The sequence below is a fragment of the Arvicola amphibius genome, chromosome 4 (genome assembly GCF_903992535.2).
Source record: "Arvicola amphibius chromosome 4, mArvAmp1.2, whole genome shotgun sequence".
In the NCBI taxonomy this organism is placed as follows: domain Eukaryota; kingdom Metazoa; phylum Chordata; class Mammalia; order Rodentia; family Cricetidae; genus Arvicola; species Arvicola amphibius.
In genome coordinates, this window is record NC_052050.1 from 103,038,422 (window position 1) to 103,059,672 (window position 21,251).

General features: G+C 47.1%; 2 protein-coding genes across 5 annotated transcripts in view; one reads left to right on the plus strand and one right to left on the minus strand.

Annotated features, from left to right (window-relative positions):
- The window catches only part of Abcc1 (ATP binding cassette subfamily C member 1), a 147,337-nt gene that overhangs the window by 71,319 nt on the left and 54,767 nt on the right, over positions 1-21,251 (plus strand). For 3 of the 4 annotated variants that reach the window (XM_038327556.1, XM_038327553.1, XM_038327555.1), the window contains 7 exons: positions 533-594; positions 1,481-1,612; positions 9,662-9,895; positions 10,396-10,573; positions 12,212-12,373; positions 16,322-16,414; positions 18,468-18,671. In XM_038327556.1, coding sequence (XP_038183484.1) covers positions 533-594; positions 1,481-1,612; positions 9,662-9,895; positions 10,396-10,573; positions 12,212-12,373; positions 16,322-16,414; positions 18,468-18,671 — 1,065 coding nt within the window. Of the gene's footprint in view, positions 1-532; positions 595-1,480; positions 1,613-8,812; positions 8,915-9,661; positions 9,896-10,395; positions 10,574-12,211; positions 12,374-16,321; positions 16,415-18,467; positions 18,672-21,251 lie in introns of those variants that run through there. The other variant, XM_038327557.1, reaches the window with a different exon arrangement.
- LOC119812705 (EH domain-containing protein 1-like) lies at positions 6,930-8,849 on the minus strand. Its single transcript, XM_038327558.2, has one exon. The coding sequence runs from the start codon at positions 8,838-8,840 to the stop codon at positions 7,236-7,238; it is 1,605 nt and encodes a 534-aa protein (XP_038183486.1). The 5' UTR covers positions 8,841-8,849; the 3' UTR covers positions 6,930-7,235.

Genomic DNA, 21,251 nt, shown 5'->3' on the forward strand with positions numbered 1-21,251 from the left:
TGGCCCATTAGCTCTAACTTCTTAATTGCTAACTCTTACATCTTAGTTTAACCCATTTCTATTAATCTGTGTATCACCACGAGGTCGTGGCCTACCAGCAAAGATTTAGCATGGCAGATCCATGGCATCTCCTGACTCCACCCTTCCTTCTCCCAGCATTCAGGCCAGTTTTCCCCACCTACCTAAGTTCTGCCCTATCAACATGCCAAGGCAGTTTCTTTATTCATTAATGGTAATCATAGCACACAGAGGGGACTCTCACATAAGGTTGCTATGGAGATGTAGGTTGAGATAGGTTTGTATAATATTGTGTTGTGCTTACATAGTAGGCACTCAGGAAACATTTGTTGGGTAAAACTGGAAGGATGAACTCTGGTTTTTTCCTGTGCCTCAGGAGAGCAGCCCACGTGGGGTGCAGAAGTGTGAGGGCCATGACCCTTCGAAGGAAGGATCATCAGCGCCGCCTAGCTTTCCCAGGTGTGGAAAGTTAAGTTTGGATTTCTCTTATCCTCCTGTGCTTTCTGTCTCCTAGAATCCGTGCCCGGAATCCAGTGCCTCTTTCCTTTCCAGGATCACTTTCTGGTGGATTACAGGGTAAGGCTGGGCCTCCTGATGGGGTAGGTAGTGGAACATGAGTGCAGTGGGTGAATAAATGCTTCTACGCAGCTCAGCTCTTTGTTGTTCCCTCCCGTACTGTCAGCAAGGTCACCAACTAGCCTCCAGTTTTATGAACTCCAGTGTGATCAGTATATGGGCTATGAGGCTTGCCTTTGGGTTGAAGCGTTTTGTAACTATTTAATGTGGTATCCTAGCAGGCTTGGTTCCAGAAAAGCATGCAGATACTGCACTTTCTGATTGATGCTTAGCCCTCCATATAAAGCAGAGTAATGTGCATTTAACCACAGCTGTCTTGTATTCTGAATTATCTCTAGATGCTGCATGATCCCTAATGCAGTCTAAATAACTGACATGCCCTTCTGCTTAAGGAATTACATGAAACAAAGCTTTTCAAACCCACAGAGTGGAGACTGCTGTTATTGTTATTGTCATATATGTACATCACAGGAGATACATAAAAATACATGATCAACGACAAAAAAACAAGAATTACCCGATATTTTCATAGGAAGCAGGAAAAACAGGTTCAAGATCATTTTTGGCTATATAGAGAACTTGGGGCCAGTCTGGACTACATGAAGCCCTGTTTGCAAATAAAATAATTAGAAATAAAATTTCCAGTGCAGAACAATAATTAGAAACACACAGGTACTTCTTTCTAAACACACGGTTCTCCTGTCTGTCAAGATGGGCCCATTTCCCTAGAAGACCTAGTAGACTTAGCCCTAATTAGTTAATATGCCTTCACATCCGCTCATCCTCGGGTTTCCCCAGTCACGGCTGGACAGTGGCAGCAGGTGTGTGACGGGAGCCCCATGACACTCTCAATGCTCATTGTGTCTCCCTTTGTGCCTTCTCCCAGGATGATGGTGCAGGGCTACCGCCAGCCCCTGGAGAGCAGTGACCTCTGGTCACTGAATAAGGAGGACACGTCAGAAGAAGTCGTCCCTGTGCTGATAAATAACTGGAAGAAGGAGTGTGCTAAGTCGAGGAAGTGAGTGTCACATCTCTGTCTTCTCCCAGGCAAGGCAGATGTGGCTTAGGCTGACCTGCCTTCCTTTAGCCACCTTGGCCTGAATCTCTTAAGTTTCTTGGTCCTGGGGAAACTTCATCTCCTCCCTAGACTGCAGTTTCTCATTCATCAGATGGGGTGGAGTGGAAGTGTTTAACATCAAAGGGAGCTCCCACCAGCTTCCTCCTGTGTTGTTTGTAAGTTACATCTTGACATCACTGATTGGTCCGCTTCCCAGAAGGAGAGAGGAGGCCATCTGCCAGGCTGGAACTTGGTTCTGCTGCTCACAGCCCTCAGCTGTCTATGTTCTGCCCTCCTTACTTGGTGTCTGAAAAATCTTTCTCGAATGTTCTTGATGGATTGAATTTTTAAATTATATTTCTATTTATTTATTCATGTGTACATATGTGCATTTGCCATAGCATGCAGGTCAAAGGACAACTTATGGGCTCTGGTTCTCACCCTCTCCCATGTGGGTCCTGGGGATCAAACTCAGGCTGTCAGTCTGGACAGCGGTGCCACTGAGCCATCTCACTGGCTCCGAGCCTCCATTTTCTTCTCAGGGTTTTCTGAGCTGCTCATGAGATAAATGTCATCTGGTAGGCCATGCCTCAGTGCTGGATCAATCCTGGGCAACTTTTCTAGACAAGTTATGGTTTACTTATTTGGGGCAGATTTGTCCTGTTCATTTCTGTTTTGCTGGAGAGGGTGTGGCAGGAATTGGCTCACTAGGCTTGAAAGCTGCCACCCAAAGACTGACTCCATGAAGACTCTGACCTTCAGGGATGCTCATTGTTCTTTTTCCCAGAGGTGTGAGCACATTACACACCTGTGGATAGGGAGAGGTAGGGAACAAATCTTGTTGGGCCAGAACTTGGCAGGGCCACTTATCCATAGAAAAGGTGTAAGCTGAGATGGATTCTGGGCTGCAGGGAGTTCTGCTTGTCCAGGAAGTGGTGAGAGAAACGTGGGTTGGGAAGTCTGCCTTGGTTTCTTGGCCCTAAGTGGCTATTATGGAAATCTGGTCTGCCCTGCCTCCTGCTCTTGTCTTTGTTTCTGGTCCAGTGCTTCCCTGGTTTGTGATAATACTTTGTGTTCTCCTCAGTCTGTGCTCCCCTTATGTGATGCTGTTTTGGATCATGTTTCCTGTTGGCATGACTATCAAATGATTCAGTGGCTGTGGAAAGAAGTTTGGGTGGTGTTTTGTTTTGTTTTTGAATTAAATGGAGTCACTTACCTGTTGTCATTCTGTCCCTAGGCAGATGCCCAACAGAACTGGAAACTTAGGTTCTCAAAGGCTTGTACAGACTTGTAGCTGCCTTGTTTGTGATAGTCCAAAATAGAATCAAACCCAGACACCCATTAGGATGTAAGAATAAGTTGTAATCACTGCTCAGAGCAGAGGGAGGAAGCGCAAAGCTAAGTGGAAAGTGGACAGGTCCTCATCCCTCCAGTATTAGATGCCTAAATGGAGGGTGTGCCAGCAATGTCCAGTGTATCTAATTAAAGGAAAATCAGTCTGGAGAGATGGCGCAGTGAAAGTACCTGATGCTCTTCCAAAGGATTCTAGTTTGGTTCGCGACACCCATGCTGGACAACTCATAGGTTTTTTTTAGGACATCTTGAGGAGATGGAAGAACTGTCAGTCTCCAAGCTCTGTCTTCGGGAACTCATGGCTCAAAGAACTCTTATAGAGAGGGATTGAGTTCCACATCTAGGCTTGATGACCATCCTTGTCATTTAAAAGGGAGTATTTACCTTCCTCTCAATTGGGACATTCCTGGGATTACCACTTATCTAGTCTCCTGAGTCAGTTTCTACTTTAGGTGAACACATTATTTTCAGGGAAGTGAGATTTTTTTTTTTTTTTAATTTTAGAACAGATGTCTTTAGCCCAGCCCTTTGATCTTATTTAAAGACCACTGCTATTCCATGTTCTGACAAATGAAAAACATTCTTTTAGGAGGTTTGGGGACCAAACCTTTCTCCTGTAATAGTTGACTGTAATACCTCACGTGTCAGCCATTATAAGGTTCTTATTGTTGCTGCTGGTTTAGAAGTCACAGCACCAGGCAAAGGAGAACAGAGTATCTTTACTAGAGAGAAGTTTGTAAAAGATGGCTTATCTGAAAATAGGTAAGGTAAAACAACATGAAGTAGCTATTAATTACTTTAACAGGTGATGGTTTAAAAGACTGAGGTATGATCTTCCCATACCTATAGTTTTAGATACCTGTGATCAAACATGATCTGAAAATATTACATCTAATATTACATTCTTAAGATTTAAATTAAGCACTATTGTTGTTCCGTCATATTCTGTCACCCCGGGTATGAATTGTTCTTCCGTCTACTGTGTCCACACTGTACACACTACCCACCTGCCAGTATTAGATTGGTGGTGCTTATGGGCGAGTGATCCTTAGGTAGCAGCCTAAAGCCGCATCACAGAGCCTGCCATTTGCCTTACTTCATCTGTCATCTCTTAGTATCACAAGAAGGATGAGGACAGAATAAGAAGATGCTTTGAGAGTAACAAAACATGATGATATCGTGTCATTTTTATTGTAAATGTCTCTTTTTTAATTTTTGATTAACTTGTAGGTTAAACTTTTATCAGAGGTATTTGTAAGAAAACATAGGCAATAGTATCCATGGATAAGAGGGGGGCACTGTGTGTTTAAGTGTGTAAGAACACAGTCTGTATAGACTTGTGTCTGCAGATAGAGGGAAGAGTCTAGACTTAGGTGACTTCAGACTGGCATTTCACGTGTGTGGATCCTGCTGGGGTATTTGTCTTCTTCATTCAGGACTGGCCTATGCAGGACAGGGCAGAACCACAGAACCACACAGGAGGATGGTCACTGTGACCACCCGAGGGCTTAGATTTATGAAACAAGGCTGCTTGAGAGCTTGTGTAGCCGTGGTGGTTTGTTTTGTGGTGCTGGAGGTGGTATTGTCTTATTTTGTTTTACTTTTGAGATAAAATTTTGGCATATAACCATACCTAGGCTTGTGTTTTCTTTCTTATGTAGCTGAGGATAACCTTGAACTTCAAGAGTCTCCTACTTCCATCTGCCAAATTCTGGGACTGTGTGTGTAAACCACGCATAGCAGGATTTATAGTTCTTAGCTCTGAGTGTAGAAGTTGGATCCATTCTAAGTACATTTCTGTGGGGCTGGAGAGATGGCTCATACTGCACTTATACATGACCAAGATTTGGTTCCCAAGATTCAGATACACCTGCAACTCTGGTTCCTAGGGATCCAACACCCATTTCTAGCTTCCACAGATACCTGTGCTCACATGGTATGCATAAACTCATGTAGGCAAATGCACATACACATAAATGAAAAATCTTTAATTTTTGTACATAATGTGAGGTCATAATTTAGCTTATTCTCTACATGTGGCTGTCTAGTTTCCTACCACTGTTTTTTGTTGTTGTTTTGCCTTGTTTTTAGAGAGGTACTTACTGTGTGACCTAGGCTGTCTTTCTACTCTTGATAGACCTCCTGCCTCGCTTCCCAAGTGCTAAGATTGCAGGCATGACCCATCTTGCCTGGCCCATCACCAGTTTTTGAAAAGACTTTTATTGCCAATGAATGGGTTTGACAAAAATCACTTGTTTCTAGATTTCTTTCTTCTTCTTGGTTTTTCTAGATAGGGTTTCTCTGTGTAGCCTTGGCTGTCCTGGAACTTACTCTATAGACTAGGCTGGTCTTGAACTCACAGAGATCTGTCTGCTTCTGCCTCCTGAGTGCTGGGATTAAAAGTCTGCTTCTGGTTCTTTAATTTTGGACCTTTAATTCAACTACACTGGTCCTGTGTAACTTCCTTGTGCGTCCTGTCTTGACATCACAGTTTGAAATTGAGTAGTATGAGGCTCAGCTTTATTCTTCTCTTTCAGGATGATTTTTTTTTTTTTTTTTAACTCATCTGGGTCTCTTGAATTCCCGTTACAGATTTAGAACTGATCTATTGTAGGAGAAGAGGGCTACTTGTTTGTCCTGGCTGTCCAGAACCGAAATAATCACACAGAAACTATGTTAATTAAAACACTGCTTGGTCCATTAGCTCTAACTTCTTTTTTTTTTTTTTTTTTTTTTTTGGCACAATTAAACTTTCTTTAATGCAAGGAACAAAGTCTTCGCCCAGGCAACCCCCCCCCCCCCCCACACACACACAGGTGAGGACTGAGCCCGCTGGACTTTAATGAACCTGTGAGGCCATCTCACCTAACTCTCAGCCAGCGGCCAGGGAGAGAGGCTGAGGCAGGGAGCTAACAGGCTGGAGCTCAGCATCAACAAGGCCCAGAGCAGTGCTGGGGGGTGGTAGGCAGCTCCCTGAAGCCCACCTGCAGTGCGGGGCGAGCAGGCTGCAGCCGCCCCACCCACCTCAATAGAAAGCCAACCACTGGCCATAGGGTGTGCCCAGAGGCTGCAGTGGGGTGGTTAAAGTGGTCATTTGCTAGCTCTGGCTTCTGGGGATCTCAGGACACCCAGACCTCCTTGGCTCAGCAGGGGAGGAGGGGAGGAAGGAAACGAGAGGGAAGGGGTTGGGTTTTCCCCAGTCCTGCTGCTCCGCCACTACATGCAGGCCAGAGCCACAGGCTTCCTCTTACCAGCACCAGACCACCCCAGGTCACAGGGCCCACTGCCCGCCCCAGGCAGCCAGGGGCTCCAGGAAGCTGCTGTGAAGACTGACTTGAAGTGAGGACATTTCAGAGCACTCAAGAGCAGGACTAGGATGACCTTCCCTCAGCTAGACCGCAAAGCCAAGGCCAAGGGGTCTGCTCTGTGCTGGAACTGATGGATGTTGGGGTACAGGAAAGGGAAGACAAAGATCACAGCTTTGAACAAGTGTCGTGGAGTTACTGGAAACCTGGTCAAGTATAAAGAGTCGCTTACAGAACGATACCTAGCTTATGTATTTTCCTGGAGGACACTGTCTCTCACTCCTCCTGTCCCCACAAAAGTTAACAGTGGCAGGGTCTTAACCTGTGGCTGCTGTGCTGGCTGGGATGTCAGAAACGGGTGTGGAAGCAACAGCACACCATAGCAGAGACATGGAGCAGCTTCCCCGAGTGCTAGCAGGAAGCAAGTCACTGCCCATGAATAAACCTCAGGTTGAAAACAAACTGAGGGAACTGGGGGGCTCCTGTCTATACACGGGTGTGCCAGGGTGGGCTGTGAGGGGTGGGTCCCCAGTCACTGTGGCTGCCTGGTCAGGGCAGGGCAAAAGGAAAGGCTGAGTATGGTGGGGCTGCCAGACAGAGGAGGAGGCAAGAAAGAAGGCTGCCTCTAACATTATATATTAAAAATATCCATGGTTCTTGTGCACAAAATCCACTCTTCACATCCAAGCATCACCCATGCCTCCCGGCTGAACCCTGACAGCTTTAAAAGAAAGATGGTGGTTTTCCTATTCAAGAGCTGAGGAAACGCCGCTCAGTCTTTATGGACCTTGAAAGATGGTGACCCTTTCCCTCCCCAAATCTCTGCCCCTCCATGCTCAGGCCCAGGCCCACATGGGTGGGTAAGGCACCGGCAGGTAGAAAGTGCCAGCGCCCTGGGGCTTGGGGGCGTGTGTCAGGCACAGCTGTCACTCATGCCTCCGTTTGGAGGGTGGGATGAGATGTGGAGGAAGGTCAGCGGGTAGCTCGTGGCCCTCTAACTTGACCTTGATAAGGTGGTTGGCCAGGGCAAACTCCTCATCATCCAGCAGGCCGTCCTTGTCCACGTCAGCCAGCTTCCAGATCTTCCTCAGCACGGTGTTCGGCAGCTTGGACTTCACCATCTCCTTCTTGGCGTTGGCGCCAGTGATCTTGCCGTTAACAGGAGACAGCGTATAGAAGATCTCGTCGTAGGTGGGTTTGTCCTTGCCAACCACCCACTCAACATCATCGATGCCCTCGCCAGCCCCCTCTCCGTAGCCATGCCCAAAGGGCCCATTCATGGTGCCATCAAAAGCCCCGCCCTTCACAGCCTGTGAGGGCATCAGGGATTCCTCCTGGCGCACCATCACCATCAGCCGGGCTATGTCGTTGGCCAGCATATCATCCACTGTATCTAGCAGCTTGGGCTTCAAGGCCTGGAACTTGCTGAAGTCCTGAGTCTGCAGGAGTTCCTGCATCTTGCGCAGGCTCGGGAAGTCGCCAGGGGAGATCTGGTGTTCCCGCTCGATTTTCTGGTAGATTTCTCCCAGGTTATTCACCAGCTCTTTCTTCTTGCTCTCTTTCCCAAAGACATTGGGCATCTCCTTCTTGAGGGAGCTGATGATGTAGGCATGGACCTTGGCCAGCCTGGCCCGCTTGATCAGGTCATTGAGCTTCCTAAGGGCAGCATTTCTGGGTAGAGACTGGATGTCTTTGAAGAGGTCCTGCTCCTCTGCCTCGAAGAGCTTCCGGTTGTCAGGGATAAGCAATGGGTGTGACCAGAAGGAGCCAATGTAGACCCGGACCACCTCGGGGGTGTTGATGATCTTCCCCAGCGACCACATGAGAGCTCCATACACTCTCATCAGCTGCTGGGTCTCAATCTGGTCCGCCTTGTTCAGCACCACACGGATCTTGTCCTCGTGATTTTTGAGGGCCTTGATAACTTCTGAGAACTCGTCTGAGATGTCCAGCTTGTGGGCATCAAAAAGTAGGATGATGCGGTCCAGGCGCTCAGCAAACCACTCGAGGACAGCCGCAAAGTCATAACCTCGGCTGATGCGCTGCTTCTCGCCAGACAGGATCCCGGGAGTGTTGATGATGCTGATGCTGTCCAGGACCGGGTTGGGCAGTTGTGCACACATGAACCTGTTGAGGAAGGCGTTGCCGAAGGTGTTGAGCTTGCCGAAGGGGCGCCGCGGGTGGACAACGAGCGCGTTGCCCGGCACCACGCCCTCGGTGGGGCCGTGCATGACCGCGATGAAGGAGTCGGTGGTGGGCTCCGGCCCGATGCGCAACCCCGGGAAGTCCTGCTCGATCAGGTGGCGAATGAAGGTGGTCTTGCCAGTGCTGTACTGGCCGACCAGGAGCACCATGGGCTTGTTGTCGAAGTCAGCGTCCTCCAGCACGGGCGAGTGAAACTCGTGGAAGCGATAGTGCTCCTCCAGCGGCAGCAGCTTCTGCGCGTACAGCAGCCGCAACCCCTCGGCCACCGTCTGGAAGAGCTCCGGCTCCCTCTTGCGGCGGGCATCCTTGCTTACCCAGCTGAACATGCTGCCGGACACTGAGCAGGCTGCTGCGGGACGGAGCGGCAGCTGATCGGGACGAGGGCTCGCGGCCGAGGAGGGTAGCTCTAACTTCTTATTGGCTAACTCTTACATCTTAGTTTAACCCATTTCTATTAATCTGTGTATCGCCACACGTCAGTGGCTTACCGGCTAAGTTTTGGCCCATGTCTTACTCTGGCAGCAGAACCATGGCGTCTCTCTGACTCTGCTTTCTTCCTCCCATAATTCAGTTCCGTCTGCCTACCTAAATTCTGCCCTATCAACAGGCCAAGGCAGTTTCTTTATTCATTTATGGTAATCACAGCACACAGAGGGGACTCCCACATCAGTCCATTGCGTCCTGTGGGGAAACCAGTTGAGCTTATGAGAGGACTTGTGAGTCATATGAGCTTAGGCTGTCATGCTACCAAGCCTTTCAGTTATGTCCACTTATTCAGTTTGTACACCCACCCCATGAGAGGCAGAACTTTTAATTTATTTGGATAGAGCCTTACTTACTATATTGCTCTTTTTTTCCCCTCAAACTTGTGATCCTCTGTCTCAGCTACGGTCATGCACTGCCATACCTGGCTTACTATGAGCCTTGTTTTGCAAAAGAGGAAGTGAGCTTTATTGTACCTGCAGCTGCAGCCAGCCAGCCAGCAGATGGCCCAGGCAGGACTCGGGGCTCCTGAGTCCAGGGTCACACCTCTTGCATTAAGATGCTTCTCTGTGGTGACTTGTCTTGTTTTCTGCTCTTTACTCTCTTGACTGTGGGTTGTCTCTCTGGTGGCCCCAATAATTGTTTTACCTTCTTTGTGTTATAGGCAGCCTGTGCAGATTATGTATGCATCTCCCAAAGATCCCAACAAGCCCAAGGGAAGTTCCCAGTTGGATGTGAATGAGGAGGTCGAGGCGCTGATTGTCAAATCCCCCCAGCAGGACAAGGAGCCCTCTCTGTTCAAGGTGTTATACAAGACCTTTGGGCCCTATTTCCTCATGAGCTTCCTGTTCAAGGCCCTTCATGATCTGATGATGTTTGCTGGCCCCGAGATCTTGAAGTAAGAACTCTTGCCTGACTGCCTGGTTCCTCTTAAATTCCTGGGTGGTCCTGCCAGGTGCACAAACAAACTTGTTGCCTACGACCTTCCCCTTCCCCAGCATCATTTAGCTGCCATCTGAGTTGTAGCCACCTACAAGCCACAGAAACCTCCTGAATCCAAAGTTGGGAGAATGTGGGGTTGTCTAAACAAGGATGTGCAGGGAGATTTCATGAGCCTCTGCAAACTGGAAACCTCTGTCATCTTTCTCTCTCTCTCCCACCTTGGTCCCAGTATGCTTTATTTGACCACCTTTGGGTGACTTGCTGGTGGGGAGATAGATCTATCAATGTGGTGATCCTAAGGCAGAGGTCCCCGTTGTAAGAGGCTGGGACCTGGCAGCCATATCACCCTTGTGAGGTAAAGTGTTGTCTGACTTCCTGTGGCTCAGGTGGAAATCACTGTGTTGACTTGGAAGTAATTCCCTTTGATGTATGTATCACACTCCCCTCTCTCAACAGATTGATTATCAACTTTGTGAATGACAGGGAGGCCCCCGACTGGCAGGGCTACTTCTACACAGCTCTGCTGTTCATCAGCTCCTGTCTGCAGACGTTGGTTCTGCACCAGTACTTTCACATCTGCTTCATCAGCGGCATGCGCATCAAGACAGCTGTGGTGGGCGCTGTCTACCGCAAGGTAGGTCAGGCACCCACACCCAATTCTGTGACTTCAGAATCAGGATGGCTGAGCTGGGGCTCCCCAAGACCCAGCATCCTGAGCAAAGAAATGATGGGGGCCATGGGGACCATGGGGCCAAGGGTAGCCACCACCAAGCTTTGTCCCTTAACAAAGTGGTTCTCAGTGGCTGATGTGTGGGATGTCATTGAACCCACATGCTGCCCGTGGGTAGCTGGGTTTCTGAGATGGTTTGGCTGTCTCTGATGAAGTCATGGGTGGAGATCCAAGTTCAGGGGCTGAGGAGATGGCTCACTAGGTAAAGTGCAAGCCTGACAATTTGGATTTGGATTTCCAAAACCATGTAATGTTGGCATGGCAGAACACGTCTATATAGCCAGCAACAAGATAGGAGGTGGGGACAGGAGAACCCCTAGAAGTTCCTGAGCAAGATAGCTTGGGTACAGTAATGAGGAGACCCTGTCTCAAACAATCTGGAAATCTAGGACAACATCTGACCTCCACATGTGCACCATGACTGCTTAAGCCTGCATATACATACTTAAATATCATGCAGTTTTTTTAATTTTAATTTTATTTTTTAAAGAAAAGCAATGAATGTTAAATCTTTAGTTCATTCCTGGGTTTGCCGTCACTCTCATTCTGGATTTGGACTGAAGAGGTAGTGTGATTCTTGGACAGAGGAGAACAAGCTTTAACTATTTATATTTCATGCTGGAGGTGCACATGATTGGCAGGGACTATTCCAGAGCCATAGCCCCAACTCCACTTTTTTTTTTTTGTTGTTGTTGTTTGGTTTTTCCCCATAATTTAAATTTTTATTGAAAATAGATTTCTTCATACAATATGTTCTGATCAAATTTTCCCCTCCTCCAGTTTCTGCTAGATCCTCTCCATCTACTCAGATCCACACCCTTTCTTTCTTTCTCTCTCTCATTAGAAAACAGGTGACTTCAAGGGACTCAGTGATCTTCCAGCCTCTTGTGCTCACAAGGCTGACAAGAGTGGCGGCTTTCCTAGTGTTCCTACCCCTGTTATACTCACCTGTTAGCTTGAGTCCTGGTGCACAGGCTGGTACCCAGACTGGTGGGACCTTGAAGTCCAGTTTGTTGAGTGGCACAGGTGTATATTTTAAGTCTCCCCACATGATTGTGTACAGCCGTGTTTGAGAACAAGTGTCTTGGGTGGATATCTCCACTAGAGTCACTTGCCCCTGATACCTCAAGACACTTTAGGTACCACAACAATTTTCTGGGTAGAGGCCAGAGACTGCCTTACAGTCAGTATGCAGACTGGCCTAACAAAGCATTGTCTAGTTCCCAGTGTCAGAGTACTAAGGCCGAGAACCTTGTGTTGGAATTTGGGGTCAACAGCATGGTCATGACCTTTGAACTTCTTAGAAGTCCAGATTCCTAGCCTACCACAGACCTGCTGATCAAGAAACCACAGGGTTCCACCCTCAGGTGACATGCCTGCATACTGAAATGTGCAAGGCCTTGGTTTAGAAAGTACTCAGGATGGGGAGGAGAAAGATCAGCAGTTACCACTGTCCAGAGTCTTGTCCAGGGCCTGGGGACAGTATACAACTCTTTGCCTTCACCTGGAGGTTCAGTTCTTTCCCTCTTCTGTATCCCACAGGCCCTTGTGATCACCAATTCAGCTAGAAAGTCTTCTACGGTTGGGGAGATTGTCAACCTCATGTCCGTGGATGCCCAGCGCTTCATGGATTTGGCCACATACATTAACATGGTCTGGTCAGCCCCTCTACAAGTCATCCTAGCCCTCTGGCTCCTATGGCTGGTGTGTGTCTGCTCTTGGTTTCTTTGTGCAGGGAGGGCTGGCCGTGTCTAGGCACTGACAGGGAGGGTATGGATGGGAAAGAACATCTCTTGCTGACATTTACATTTTATTTTCTGACCATTGGCCAGTTCCTGGTTATTTTATTCTTTCCTTGAGTCATCCAGGTTACTTTCTATTTGGTGACTTGATAGATATGCATTGCCATTTCTCTCTCTCTCTCTCTCTCTCTCTCTCTCTCTCTCTCTCTCTCTCTCTCTCTCTCTCTCTCTGTGTGTGTGTGTGTGTGTGTGTGTGTGTGTGTGTGTAGTGTGGAGCTGCGGGCAGGCCTGCTTTTCGTCCCGCCCGGCTCCCACAGGGCTAGCTTTACACCCGAAATAATTACACGGAAACTGTATTCTTTTAAACACTGCCTGGCCCATTAGTTTCAGCCTCTTACTCACATCTTGACTAACCCATATCTAATAATGTATGTAACACCATGATTGGTGTCTTACCGGGAAAGATTCAGTGTGTCTGACCTGGTGGCAGGCTCCATTGCATCTGACTCCCTGAGGAGAGGCACGGCAGTCTGGCCTAGAGAGCAGAGGCATGGCATCTTTCCCAGAGAGGAGAGGTGGGGCAATTGCCTGAAGCATCTACCTCACTTCCTTTTTCCTGTTCTGTCTACTCCACCCACCTAAGGGCGGGCCTATTAAATGGGCCAAGGCAGTTTCTTTATTGAAATCAACACAAACAGAAGACTCTCCCACATCATGTGGTGTGTGTGTGTGTGTGTGTGTGTACGCATGTGTATGCGCACACACACAGGATTCAGAAGTAAACCTCAGGTGTCCTCCCCAATCTCTCTCCATTTTATTCTTTGAGAGAGTGTCTCCTGAGCCTGGAGCTCACTGACTAGCTAGGGTAGCTGGCCGATGAACTCCAGCCTTGTTTCTGCTTTGCCTGCCCAGCATTGGAATGCCAGATGGATACTGCCACACTTAGTTTGGTCTTCTCTCCCTCCCTCCCTCCTTCCATCCCTCCCTCCTTCCCAGTTTTCTTGAGACAGGGTTTTGCTGTGTTGCTTTGGAGCCTGTTCTAGAATTTGTTCTGTTGACCAGGTTGGCCTCGAACTCACAGAGATCCACCTGCCTCTGCCTCCTGAGTGCTGGGATTAAAGGTGTGCACTACTACCGCCTGGCTGTTGTTTTTCCTTTTGAGACAGGGTATTGGTATGTAGTCCATGCTGCCCTAGAACTTGCTATGCCTACCAAGCTGTCAACAAACTCGCAGAGATCCTCCCGCCTCTGCCTTCACAGTGCTGAGTTAACATGCATCACCATGCTCATGTTAGTCTTTTCATGAAATATATGTAATTAATGACCTTTTATATGGTTAACCCACCAACTTTCTCCCACTCTACCCCTCATGCAAAACAAACTTATTTGTTAGAACCTACATGTATTGCCCAAGAGTTCTTCGTTGTAAGGAATAGAAATCCATCTTAGCCTGAGAAGACAAGAGAAATTGCAGGGGAGGATTACTCATATCAAAACAATTCAGAGATCCCTAGGTATGGATGGGTCCAGAAGAACTGCTGTGTTTAGAGGGCTCTGTTTCTCTCTTGTTATTTCTTGGCCCTGCTTTCTTTAATTGGCTTCATTTATAATGGCCTTGTGTCATCTTTATAGACAGTAGCAGAGCCATTGGCATTCATTGCCTTCATGGGTCTCTCCTAGGGCACTGTGATTAACCAGCTCAGTCTTCTTTCTATCCTGAATCAATGGCTGTGACCTGGGAAGGAGAAGTCTCTGACTGTCCATCCTGAGTCATGAGTCCTCCCCGTTGCAGAAAGATGTGATAGATCCAAGACTGAGAAGATGGTGAGCCAAGAGGCTCCCAGAACAGCACATGCCCTGTCCATTCCCCCATGAATTCTTTCTCTCTCTTTCCTTCCTTCCTTCCTTCCTTCCTTCCTTCCTTCCTTCCTTCCTTCCTTTCTTTCTTTCTTTCTTTCTTTCTTTCTTTCTTTCTTTCTTTCTTTCTTTCTTTCTTTCTGTTTTTTTCTTCTTCTTAGTACTGAGGATGAAACTTATGGTCCCTGTGTACACTAGGCAAGTGCTTTACCACTGAGCTCCATCTACAACCAAAGGAATTACCCTCCTTACTCCCAGCTGATGATTCTGAACCCATCCTTGGTGGACCATCTCCCAGTGCAGGCATGTGTCACATTCACATGTGTAAGTGTGGGCACACGGTGGCTCGAGTGTCACGACTTTAGGAGCAGTGGGAACTGGGAGAATGGAACCAATAAACGAGGTAAACTAAAGCCTAAACTAAAGTAGCTAACTTTATTCAGAGCCCCAGACGATATATACTCTGAGGGTTAAGATAGGTCACATGAGTAAAGTTCTTATGAGTCAAGCTCATGTGGCATTTATACACACACTACATTTTTAAAAAAAATTAAGTATGGAATTAACCCGTTAAAATTTTTATTTGTAAAGTTAGGGAGGTCAGTTTACAAAGTGCTTGCCAGCTAAGCACAAAAGCCCAAGTTCAATTCTCCACCCCCTCCCCTCATTATAAGAATCATGGCAATAGAGGCAGAGAAAGATAGATTTCCAGGGCTCACTGACTTGTTAGCCTAGCCTAACCAGCCAAGCTCTAGGCCATAGAGAGACCCTGTCCCACAGAACAAGGCAGATGGTATCCTGAGGAATGACACCTGAGTTTGAACTCTGAACTCACACACACACACACACACACACACACACACACACAAACACACGCACACACACACACTTGTGTCCTGTACCTCCCCATGAGCACTCAACCTGTGTATGGTAGTTCCCATGCACACACACTTGTGTATCATACCCTGCTCAACAAGTACAAATAGACATGCAAATGGTTATAATAGATATTTTTTAAAATATTTTAAATATTTTTTTAAATCAGTGCATTTGACTGTAGAATGTTCTGCTAGCCTATGCTGGGAGTGTCCTGAAATGTGTGCTGCACTGCATCGGAGTCCCCAGAGCCTTTATCAGCCTTGAAGATGCCCTAGTTGGACAGTAGAGCCAGAACTGATTATAGAAAACCATCAGAGGTGCTAGGGAGATGGCTTAATCCATAAAAGGGCTGCTGTGCAAACATGAGGACCTGAGTTTGTGGGCCCAGCAGCACATGTCTATAATCCCAGGATTGGGAAGAAGTGAGCTCCAGGTTCGTGAAACCACCCTGTCTTGAGAAATGAAGTGAAAAGTTGCTGAGGAAGACACCAGAGTCAATTTGTGTGTGTGTGTGTGTGTGTGTGTGTGTGTGTGTGTGTGTGTATGTACACCTTCTCACATATGTAGATGCATATGCTCAGCAAGGATAAGGTACCCACGCAAGGGCAAACAGCAATAGGTTTGAGTTTCTAGTAAGTCAAGGTCACAGGTGTAAAGCTGGGGAGATGAGATGCTGCAGCTCATCTCTGTGTGTTCTCTGCCTGGCAAGTACAAAATGCCTCGCCTTCTAGAAGAAGGGAGTGGCACACAAGCCACACTGTTGGTGCCAGCTGAGTGGCAGGAAACCCCTTTGAAACCCAAGTCTTACAGTGTCAGACGCCAGCTAATCTAGTAGCCACCCTTTCAGCCATCCAGATTAGCACTAAGTCACCAGGCTGGAGGTTAACTTGCCAGCACCTTAAGGCTTTTCTAAGATTTCAAAGGTCAAATTTGCATAGCTTACCTGGTTCTCAAGAGCTTTGGATAAGGGATAGTTTACCAGCATATTCATAAAAGGTTTGGGAGGACCCCAACAGAAAACTCTTGATGCCCCATCTTTGGGTAAAAAGAATAAATGACTGGTTCCGTATTTGGTTGGTGGGGTCTGCCTGGACTGTGTAGTCCATGATAAATAATATGAGTACCAGGGCTCTCTTCTGTGTCGAGTGACTAATTATCACCTGTCTTTCCTTAGAACCTGGGTCCTTCTGTGTTGGCTGGGGTAGCTGTGATGGTCTTCATGGTACCCTTCAATGCTGTGATGGCCATGAAGACCAAGACCTACCAGGTAGGATGTCCATCTCTGTGAGGCCCCACCCTGAGCCCTGGCCTGGGTCTTTCCTGATGAAGGTTGCCCAGTTTCCTGATGGTCAGCCTCATCTATTCCAGGTTCCGTGATACAGGGACACTGCTTCCCACAATGACTTGTCCTTGGAGTTGGCAAGTTTTCCAAAGGGCAACCATGGTCAATGCCCCAGAGTTGGTCTGAGCAGGCAAGCAGAGACTAGCATAATGACTGGGAATCTATCTTCCTCTCTTTCTCTCTCCCTCCCTCCAACTTTTATATTGGTTACTTATTATATACAATACTAACTTCTATTTTGAGACATACTTTTTAAAAGTGGTTTACTACAGTAAGTGCTTTTCTATTATACAATTTTAAACTACTTAAGTCTGTAGGTTAGAAACAATGGTATCCTGCTTCCTACCTTCTTGGCCACTGTGAACACATTGAAGTGGATCCCTCCCTCCCTCCCTCCCTCCCTCCCTCCCTCCCTCCCTCCCTCCCTCCCTCCCTCCCTCCCTCCCTCCCTTCTTCCTTGTCTTGATTTTATTTTGTAAACCGAGACTGGCCCCACTTTCCGTGTTCCTGCCTCAAACTGGAGGATTACAGACTTGCACTGCCATGCCTAGCTTTACCTCTGGAACTTTCCACATGCAATATAATTTTATGTATAATTAGACTTGGTATGAAATTATGTACTTTTTCTTAAGTTTTAAAAGTTCTGTTTTTCTCCTTTTATTGAAAATATATTTTTCCCCTCACATAATATATCCTGATTCAGTTTATCCTCCCTCTACCCTTTCCAGTTCCTTCCCATCTCCTCTCCCATTGGATCCATTCCCTTCCTGTCTTTCATTAGAAAATAAACAGGCTTCTTAGGGAATATATAATATAATATAATATAATATAAATATAATGATGAAAGCTAAAGATAAAATAAAAGCTAACTGGTTGGAATTGAACAAAACAAACAGAAGGAAAAGAGCCAGAGAGAAGGCACCAGGAACAGAGACCTACTTGTCTGCAGACTCAGTAATCCCATAAAACACTAAACTGGTGATATTTTTATCATGTATTTTTAATCCAGTGGACATTTGTGATGGTAAGATTTTTATCATTTGACCCCATGCCCGCTGATCTTCCTGAGTGGATCTTGTGGTCTTCACATCCCATGTTCTCAATCTCCCATGTTTCTCTGCCCCTATTGTTGGGTGTGTGCTGTCCTTGGCCATACTTATGGGGTTTCAGGTAAGTTGACCATGATGGGAGGGTAGCCTTGTAGGCTGACTTCATGGAGCAGGCCAGTCAGCAGGTTTTGTCCCGGAATAAGTAGGCTTCCCTGAGTGGCTCACCTCCAAAAATGCTCCTATCTTTGTTGTCAGGTCTAATTGTATATGGTTCCCCCATTTGTGACTTAGGGATGACCCATCCTGACTGAACATGGCATGGCTGTTTTTGAAATGCTTAGAAAAGCATCTGCTATGGGTGACGTGCATATGGTTTTAAAATATTTAGCAACTAAATGTCTTTGTCATGGCTTGTCAGAACCAGTGCCAGCCAGACCTGGCACGTTTCAGTAGTTTAATGACCAGAGAGTGGCTGGAATCAATTACAAGGAAAAGAAACCAACTGGTGTGCTGTGCTCTTGTCTGTCTAGCACTGGGAAACTGAGGCAGGAGGACTAGGGGTTCATGGCCAGGGGGCTGTAAAGACCCTGTGAAAAAGAGAGAGATAGAGAAGGGAAGGAACAGGAGGGAGGAAGATAGGAAAAAGGAAGGGAGGAATAATTTATTCTCTCCTGGTGTGTTAGCAGCATAAGTTGGCATCCCCTCTTCTCTGAATGTCTGAAAGCCTCGTCTCACCTCCATCCCTCAACTCTGAGTTGGTCTCTCAGTTGAATTCAACCTGATTTGGAGAAGTTTCAACTTTTACAATGGCCGAATCTTTTGCTGTGGTCTGGGAGCTCACGGAGTCCAAGGCCAGCTCTCCCAACCTCTGAGAGGAGCTCTAATTGTAGATGTTCCTAGGGCCCAGGATGCTGATCTCTTCCTTGTAGGTGGCACACATGAAGAGCAAAGACAACAGAATCAAGCTGATGAATGAGATCCTCAATGGGATCAAAGTACTTAAGTTATATGCCTGGGAGCTGGCCTTCCAGGACAAGGTCATGGACATCAGGCAAGACGAGCTGAAGGTGCTAAAGAAATCTGCGTACCTGGCGGCTGTGGGCACGTTCACCTGGGTCTGCACACCTTTCTTGGTGAGTGGGGCAGTTTCATGATGGATGGTTGTTGTGTCTTCTGTTTTTACACCTAAATATTTGTAAAAATGTAAAAATCAGATTTATGTACTTGTGTGCGTGTGTATGAGTGCTGTGGCACATGCGGAGGCAGAGGACACCGAGAGCTCTCTTTCTGCCTGTGGGCTCCAGGGACTGTACTCAGCTCAGAGCCAGCATCTATATATTTTTCAAAGACAGCTAGTTTGGGGCTGGGATTTAGTTCAGTGGTATAGCATTTCTTTAGGTTTGGTGTCCTGGGTTCTAAACCCATCATTGCAAAGCTAACCAGACAGACAAAACAAGGCCTTCCCCATCATTCCTCTCCAAGGCTGATAACTCTCATCCTGTTTTATTTGCAATGCTTGGCAACTCCACATTGCCAATCCTGCAGCTGTTACAGACTGGAAACCTGTGTTGTCAGCTTCCTTCATTGAGAAAGTCTCACAAGAAAGCATGCTAGGCTTGGGGTGATGGCTTAGCAATGAAGGGCTTGCCTTGTAAGAATGAGTTCCTTTATGTGATCTCTAGCACCTTATGTTCAAAAACAGAGCCTGAAGTGGTTGGGAGGCAGAGACAGGCAGATTCTGGACTCTCTGACCAGCCTGTCTAGCCTACTTATTGAGTTAAGGCAATTGACAGAACCTTTTTCAGGTGGGTGGTGCCTAAAGACTGGCATCAGAGCTGGGTATGGTGGTGCATGCCTTTAATCCCAGCACCAGGGAGATGATCTCTGTGGATTTGAGGCCAGCCTGGTCTACAGAGTGAGTTCCAGGACCACTAGGGCTGTTAAACAGAGAAACCCTGCCTCAAAAAACCAAACCAAACTAATCAATCAATCAATCAATCAAACAAACAAACAAACAAAAAACAAAACCAACCATCCAACTAAATAGAATGGTAGCTGAAGTTATCTTCTGGTCTCTACATGCATATACATACGTATGCACACACACACATGTCTAAACACACACAGTGTTATCTGAACTAAACTGTATACTTGGTTGCCATAGCTGGTAGACACCAGGGGACTACGGTCTTCTTGTTATTAACTGATTGCAAGCTGTGGCTTGTCAGTGCCCTAAGACTGTGTGTTCAGTGGCACTGCCAGACACATTCTAAAGTTACAGTGTGGTTTACTGCCTGTGTCTGGAATGTCAGCCCAGAGAGGGCATCTGTGGACACCTGTCCCTGTTCCTCAGAGGATCCAAGGCTAACAATCGGTACCCTGATGTCCATGGTAGCTACCAGATTATATAGGAAGTTGTAAAGTGTGGATGCATGCTGTCCTACACATCTCCATTGTGACAAGTCCTTTGCTCCATAGAGACTATTCTATTTATTAGAAAACAATGTCTAAGGTTATAGGTGTTTAAAGATATCTTTATGAGGGCTTTAGAGATGACTCAGCAGTTATGGACAGTCAATGCTCTTCCAGAACACTGAGTTCAGTTCCTAGTTCAAAGTGGGCTGCTCACAACCACCTAGAATTCCATTCCTGGGGATCTGAAGTCCGTGCCTTCTTCTAGCCCGTGGTGCACTCACATATATGTGGCACATACACAGACAGAAACACACACAGATAAATAAAATAAGATAAATCTTTAAAATAGTTTTATGTATTCTAGTAGAACTGTACCGTATGTATCCTGGCATGCTTAAGACCCTGGATTTGTCTTCTGACAGGGACATGTCACCTATCCTTCCCTACCCTGTTAGCTGGCTCTTCCCCTGGGCACAGAAGCACCTTGCATTTCACTCCCTTTGCTTTCACACAGTAATTAAGGGTACTGTATGTTGGAAGGAGGGCCCTCTTGTTTGTCTCGGCCGCCCGGCTAGCTTAGCCCTGAAATAACCACACAGAAACTGTATTAATTAAATCACTGTTTGGCATACTAGCTCTAGTTTTTTTTTTTTTTTCCTCATGGTTTTTTTTTTTTTTATATTTAAAAATTTCCATCTCCTTCCCTCCTCCTCCCCCCTCCCTCCCCTCCTCCTCCCCCTACCCTCTCCTCCTTCTCCCCCTTCCCTCCCCTCCCCTTCACCCATACCTCCCCTCCCTCCCTCTCAAGGCCAAGGAGCCATCAGGGTTCCCCATTCTATGCTAAGACCAGGGTCCTCCCAACTCCCCCCTGGTCCAGGAAGGTGATCGACCAAGCTGAGAAGGCTCCCACAGAGCCCGTCCATGCAGAAGAATCAGAGCCCAGAGCCATTGTCCTTTGCTTCTCAGTCAGCCCCCGCTGTTGGCCACATTCAGAGAGACGGGTTTGGTCGCATGATCCATCAGTCCCATTCCAACTGGAGTTGGTGATCTCCCATTAGTTCTGTCCCACCGTCTCCATGAGTGAACGCACCCCTCTCGTTCCTGACTTTCTCCCTCATGTTCTTTCTCCTTCTGCTCCTCATCAGGACCTTGGGAGCTCAGTCCAGTGCTCCAATGTGGGGCTCAGTCACCTTCCCCATCTGTCGCCAGCTGGAGGTTCCCTCACGGTCCTGACTTTCTCATGTTCTCTCTCCTTCTGCTCCTCATCAGGACCTTGGGAGCTCAGTCCGGTGCTCCAA

Bases quoted from the DNA above. Each gene is read 5' to 3' on its own strand.
- LOC119812705 (XM_038327558.2), bottom strand. From the start codon at position 8,840: ATGTTCAGCTGGGTAAGCAAGGATGCCCGCCGCAAGAGGGAGCCGGAG.